A 6,000-nucleotide genomic window follows, 5' to 3' on the forward strand; every position below is an offset into this window, starting at 1 on the left:
TTTGGCTGTGGCCATGAGTGATTCTAGTAGATCCTACCTAAATATCTCCAGCATTAATTTCTATCTAAATCTATCATTCTTCACCTGCATAGTAAACATCTGCAGCTCCAAACATACTGTTGATTTTCTGAGGTCTTCAGCACCTTTGATATTATTTGAATAACTAAAAAGAAAATGGTCCAAAAAAATAGTTTTACTATGAGAAATATTTATGATTCCTTTGTTTTCAAGTGTGGTTAAAAAATTTAGAAGTGATTTTATTAAAAGTGGAGGTCCAGATAAATAAATAACCTAGTTATTGTAGAGATTATTGATTTTTATGGGGAAGATAAAAATCTGTTTTATTTCTAGGCTACTTTCAAAGGATGGATGGATATTATGTATGCTGCTGTTGATTCACGAGATGTAAGTGTAAATCATTCAAACATCATCTGTTAATTATTTTCTTATAAAGAGTAAAAAATTTAAACAGCTACACACAAACTAAAACAGTTACACACACAACAAAGAATTACAATCAGCATCAATATATATTTTTTGAATCTCAGAATTTTTACTGGAAAGAATTAATCCCACTTCCTTCTGTTTAGCCAAAAAAGCTAAATTAACTTAACTGGAATTTTTTTTAAGGATAATGTTAATGTAATAGAACTAAGAAGATGTTTTTGACAAATTATTTTGTTAATCATAAATATGAATTTATTTAAGATTATATGATGCCGTTATTAAATATGGAATATATTAATCAGGTTTTACAATTTTTTAACTGTGCATTTCATTATTTCCTTAGGTTGAGCATCTGTGTTACCTAGAAATTTAAGTTCAATTAGATTTTAAGGTTGAAGAATACCTGTTAAGCTTTCTGGGTATTAGAATTTTTTTTTGACTACAAAACTAATACTCTGTTTAACTTATACAAATAGTCATGTTAATGATATTGTCTCCCAGAGTTAAATACCCTGTTTCATTACCTCTAGCATTCCTACACTCAAGCTTATTTTGCTCTAGAGGTGCAGATGCTGGGATATGGCATCCAGAAAAATCAAGACAATAATAAAATCTTCCTTAGAAACTTTCTCAATTTAATGGATTTCACAAAACATGTATTCACTACAAATTTATTGAAAGCATCTGTTCCTAGCTGAATGTAAGAATGCTCATGTAAGACCAAAAGAGTTCCAGGGAGATTTAGGCAATAGTAAAATGTATTGATTCTGTTGCATGATAATATACTGAACACAATATAAAATATTTAGATTTCTGTTATTAAAATTTTAAATATTAATGACTGTTCTGCATCCCACATTTTTTCTTTATTCTGTATGAGGAACTTTCTATATATGTACATACACAAACATATCTATGGGAACATTTACTTTAAAATTCCATATGAGCAATAATTCTGTCAGCTTCCAGTTCTCCAAATATTGACTGGAATGGACAAGTTGGATCTTTTTAATAAATGAGTGCTGTTCATAGACTTTCTATCTGAGATGACATATACCTAATTCTAAATTAAAAGTATTGCTTTTTACATCTAGTATTCTCATGGGTAATAAAGTTTTTTATATTTTTTGTAGGTAAAAGATCAACCTAAGTATGAGGACAACTTGTATATGTATCTCTACTTTGTCATTTTTATCATATTTGGATCATTTTTTACCTTGAACCTTTTCATTGGTGTTATTATAGATAACTTCAACCAACAAAAAAAGAAGATAAGTATTTAAAATATTTTCATATTTGTATGAATTACTAGGTATAATGAAATAATAAGTAATTTCTGTAAGGCTAATAAAAATCAAAAGTCATTTCAAGACTTTAAATAAAGTGTATTTTTTTTTTAATAATAATATGTGCTAAAATCTGTTGATGTGATTCTGAACTTTGCATTTTTAGCAATTTAACAAGTGAAAAGTTAGTTCATAATAATTTGCAAATTGAATAAGCAGGTAAAATGAAGATGTGAAAAGTGAATATGAATTATTGGTTTGATTGCAATATTATTTGGCATGAAATAATTTCTTTTTCAATTGACTCTAAAGAATTAAGATAAATTGAGGTACATTAATTATACTTACCCTTACAAACTCTTGACACTTAATGAAGACACAATATGGAATTGTGTTCATACAATGAATAATGGATCTGCAAACTGATTAAACAGTAAATTAAGAGTAAGTCAAATAGACTTCATATGAATAGGCTTATAGATAAAAGTAAAAATGTGTACTTGAGGGCTTTTTTCCTAACATTTTTATGAGAAATGAGATTAATTTATTTAATTTATTTATTATTATTTATTATTATTATTAATAATAATTGTTAACGTATTAACTTGTTAGACAGAAATACATATCTATAATTTCTTATCAGTAAGGGATAAGGGAATGGTGGTTTCTTTCTGTATACCTTTGGCATACAAGTATGTTTAAAATATATTGATAATGCATACAGTTCAGTTTTAAAAACTTTAAAATGTTAAAATACAAATACTCACATTTAAAATATTTTTCAGCCTCACAGTTTTTAGTTTTCTATTCCAGGATCATTCTAAATCATTTGCGTGCTGTGAAAAAGCAGTTTTATATTATTTGCTTTTTTCCAATCACCAATTAAAAACCAGCAATACCAGACAGAATCTCCAGTAAAAGAAAACTGTGAACTACAGAAATTTTTCCCTGCGCAAATATTCTTTAGCTTCCTAAAAGAATCATAAACATGTCTGGGGTTACTATCAATTTTGTGATGCTTCAGGCTGTGGTAGCAAATTTAGCAGACGGAGACGCTGACATTGTCCTTCCATCTGACTTAGTGCAGATTCATCAATAAACACAATTTACTTATACTGGAAGTCAGTCAGTCAGTTGCACATCTGACTGGCAGCATTTGCATCTGCAAACAAAGGCTGATTTGAATTCATCAACATTCCAGTGGTATTTTAATTTGCTGTGGCATGACACGAATTACTTTTCTTAATTTTACATCAAAGGTGGGGTTTTTTTTGCTGTTAAAACCCACAGATTAGATACTAATACACTCTCCTAGCACAACTTGTACCTCAAAGTTACGCCTCTCTTAGACCTATCTGTAATCTTAAAAATTTATAGAGAAGAGAGGACACATGAGGCACTATTCACACTTGTATTCACTAAATATATCCTAACCAACAAGTTATTGAACAGCATTGGTATAGCAAGAATGCTTTTAGCCAATTCAGCAAAAATGAGCATGAAGACATTGGAAAAACTCAACTTTCAAGCTGACAAGACACCAGTAATGGGTTTTTCTTGTGTGTTAGAAATGTATATGAGCATCCACACTATAAACACCTAGAAGAAAACCCTTCCTTTTTTATATAAATTAAATATAACTTTAGTATTATAATAGAGAGACATACTGTAGAGAAATATTTCATGTGTGGACATGATACTAATTATTTTGATATTATTTCTTTACTTTGGAGGTCAGGATATATTTATGACAGAAGAACAGAAGAAATATTACAATGCAATGAAAAAACTGGGATCCAAAAAGCCACAGAAACCTATACCGAGGCCAGTGGTATGAGTGATTTGATTTTCACACCCCTAATATTAAATACTCATTTGGGAATATGATCTTGTCCAGAGGATAAGGTTATAGGCCTGGAAAGAAAGTATTTTTTCCATTTATTTTCTGGTAAAGGTATAAATTGTCCCATTTTGAATCCATCAGATTAGATCATTCATACTCTGTTTAAAAACATACACACTGAAGTATGAACAAAATTATCTAATAATGTTTATATGACACATTTCAAAATTCCCTGCCTACGTCCTGGAAAACTGAAAAATTCATTGGATCATTTATTGGTTCTTGTTACCAGGGATAAACTTCATTTTCTGTTTTTTCTCCTCACAGAGAATTTGTAGGAAATGGGGATGCACTGGCCCTTGCTGCTGAAAACAGAAAAGGGCACTTGTAATCCAATGGGAAGGACAAATGCAGAAAAAATTACAGAATAAAATAATGTCCTAGGGAGTAAAGCACAGACTAGGATAAATTTGTCTTTAAGATAAGACACTACTCTCGTTATTTACTGAACTCCTACACTGTTTGAAAAAATAAAATACTTGTTGCACCTTATGCACCAGGTGGTTAAAAATAGACTTTCTAAGGAGAGACATATGGCAAAAAACATTGAGCTAAGCACTAAAGAAAAACTAGCATATTACAGTCATGGTGTATTTGAGACATGTGTCTTCAGCAACCCAATGATCTCACCAAGCACAGTTAAGTTTAAGGAAGAATGACGGTTAGCATTCAAAAACAGTCTGAGAATAAAGATAAGATAGTTTCTATTCAGCTGGTACTCTTGTTGGCTATCAATTTACACCACCTATTTTACCCCAATAATATTAATTGTCATTATTATTACTCTTATTATTGCACTATTTCCCTTCTTGTCTCTTCAGCCAACAGTGGTGAACTTCTTGATTCACTCTAACAGGATGAGATATAAACCAGCTTGTGTTTGGCTTATATTAGTGCCTGTATTGTGAATGAGTCTTGCTCTACACTCCTAAATCCTGAAGGGAGTTGTTTTCTCATTTGGCATTTTAAAAGACAATTATTTTCACTGTATAAACTGTATTCTATCTTTGTGTTTGCAGAACAAATTCCAAGGCATGATCTTTGATTTTGTAACCAAACAAGTATTTGACATCAGCATCATGATACTTATCTGCCTTAACATGGTCACAATGATGGTAGAAACAGATGATCAGAGTAAAGAAATGGAAACAATTTTATCCCGGATTAACCTGGTGTTTATTGTACTTTTCACTGGAGAATTTGTCCTGAAATTGATTTCACTTCGCCATTACTACTTCACTGTAGGCTGGAATATTTTTGATTTTGTGGTTGTGATTCTCTCCATAGTAGGTAAGAGCAATTCCCTTTCAAGAAAGAACTAGTGAAAGAAATAGGAAACATTTGTTTCAAGTATGCTAATACTGATTGTAGAATTTCCTTTTTCTGAGATGATTTACGTGTTGATTCAGATCATACTATCTAGCATATAATATATGCAATGTTGCATGTAAGATTTTTATCTCTCCCATTAGATTCACTGTCATTTTCCACATCAAAAGACATAAAGAAACTGTTTGGCACATTAGATTAATGTGTACAAATATAAAGAGGAATGTTTAGTGGTATGTGCAAACTAATCACAGATTCACTTCCAGTCCTAAAGCTGAAAATTATGTGAAATGGGTGAGTTTTTTTTACTTTTGCTAAGATTTGTCAGTAAAAAGCTAGTGACTGTCCAAGGTACAAATGAATGACATATCTGAGAAAGACTGTGCTGATAAAACACATATCTGTTAAAGAAATCTCTGACTTGCAGAAATTAAGCTAATATTGTAATTCATTAAAGACAGTGGTTATAGGCTCAGTTTCAATAATTAACAGTATCTTAGATATGAACATCCCTTTCCCAAACATTTTAAGAACTATTGAAAGCTTAGACAGGACCTACTTCCCACAAGCAGTCTTTATTTTACATATTTACCTTCTCTAGGATAGCATTTCAACATAAGGAAAGATGCTTTCACCTTATTAACAGCTTTCACTAAAAATATAATAACTTGGATATTTTTTTGGTATAACATAGAATCCCTGTACTGATTACTTTGGCGAAAGCAATAATAAATATTTCTATAATTAATTAATTAATTAATTAATTAATTTTTTATTTAAATTATTCACTTTTTCCCTAGGTATGTTCTTAGCTGAGATGATTGAGAAGTACTTCGTATCTCCCACACTATTCAGAGTCATCAGGCTTGCCAGAATCGGTCGAATCCTGCGCCTCATTAAAGGCGCTAAGGGAATCCGCACTCTGCTTTTTGCTTTGATGATGTCTCTTCCTGCTCTGTTCAACATTGGGCTGCTGCTTTTCCTGGTCATGTTCATCTATGCCATATTTGGCATGTCCAACTTTGCCTATGTCAA

General features: G+C 31.0%; 1 protein-coding gene across 1 annotated transcript in view; it reads left to right on the top strand.

Annotated features, from left to right (window-relative positions):
• LOC107207240 (sodium channel protein type 2 subunit alpha-like) overlaps positions 1-6,000 on the top strand; it is a 69,753-nt gene that overhangs the window by 60,702 nt on the left and 3,051 nt on the right. The window contains exons 18-22 of the mRNA XM_015634002.1: positions 352-405; positions 1,581-1,718; positions 3,460-3,564; positions 4,656-4,926; positions 5,766-5,995. Coding sequence (XP_015489488.1) covers positions 352-405; positions 1,581-1,718; positions 3,460-3,564; positions 4,656-4,926; positions 5,766-5,995 — 798 coding nt within the window. The remainder of the gene's footprint in view (positions 1-351; positions 406-1,580; positions 1,719-3,459; positions 3,565-4,655; positions 4,927-5,765; positions 5,996-6,000) is intronic.

The sequence above is a fragment of the Parus major genome, chromosome 7 (genome assembly GCF_001522545.3).
Source record: "Parus major isolate Abel chromosome 7, Parus_major1.1, whole genome shotgun sequence".
Taxonomy (NCBI): Eukaryota; Metazoa; Chordata; class Aves; order Passeriformes; family Paridae; genus Parus; species Parus major.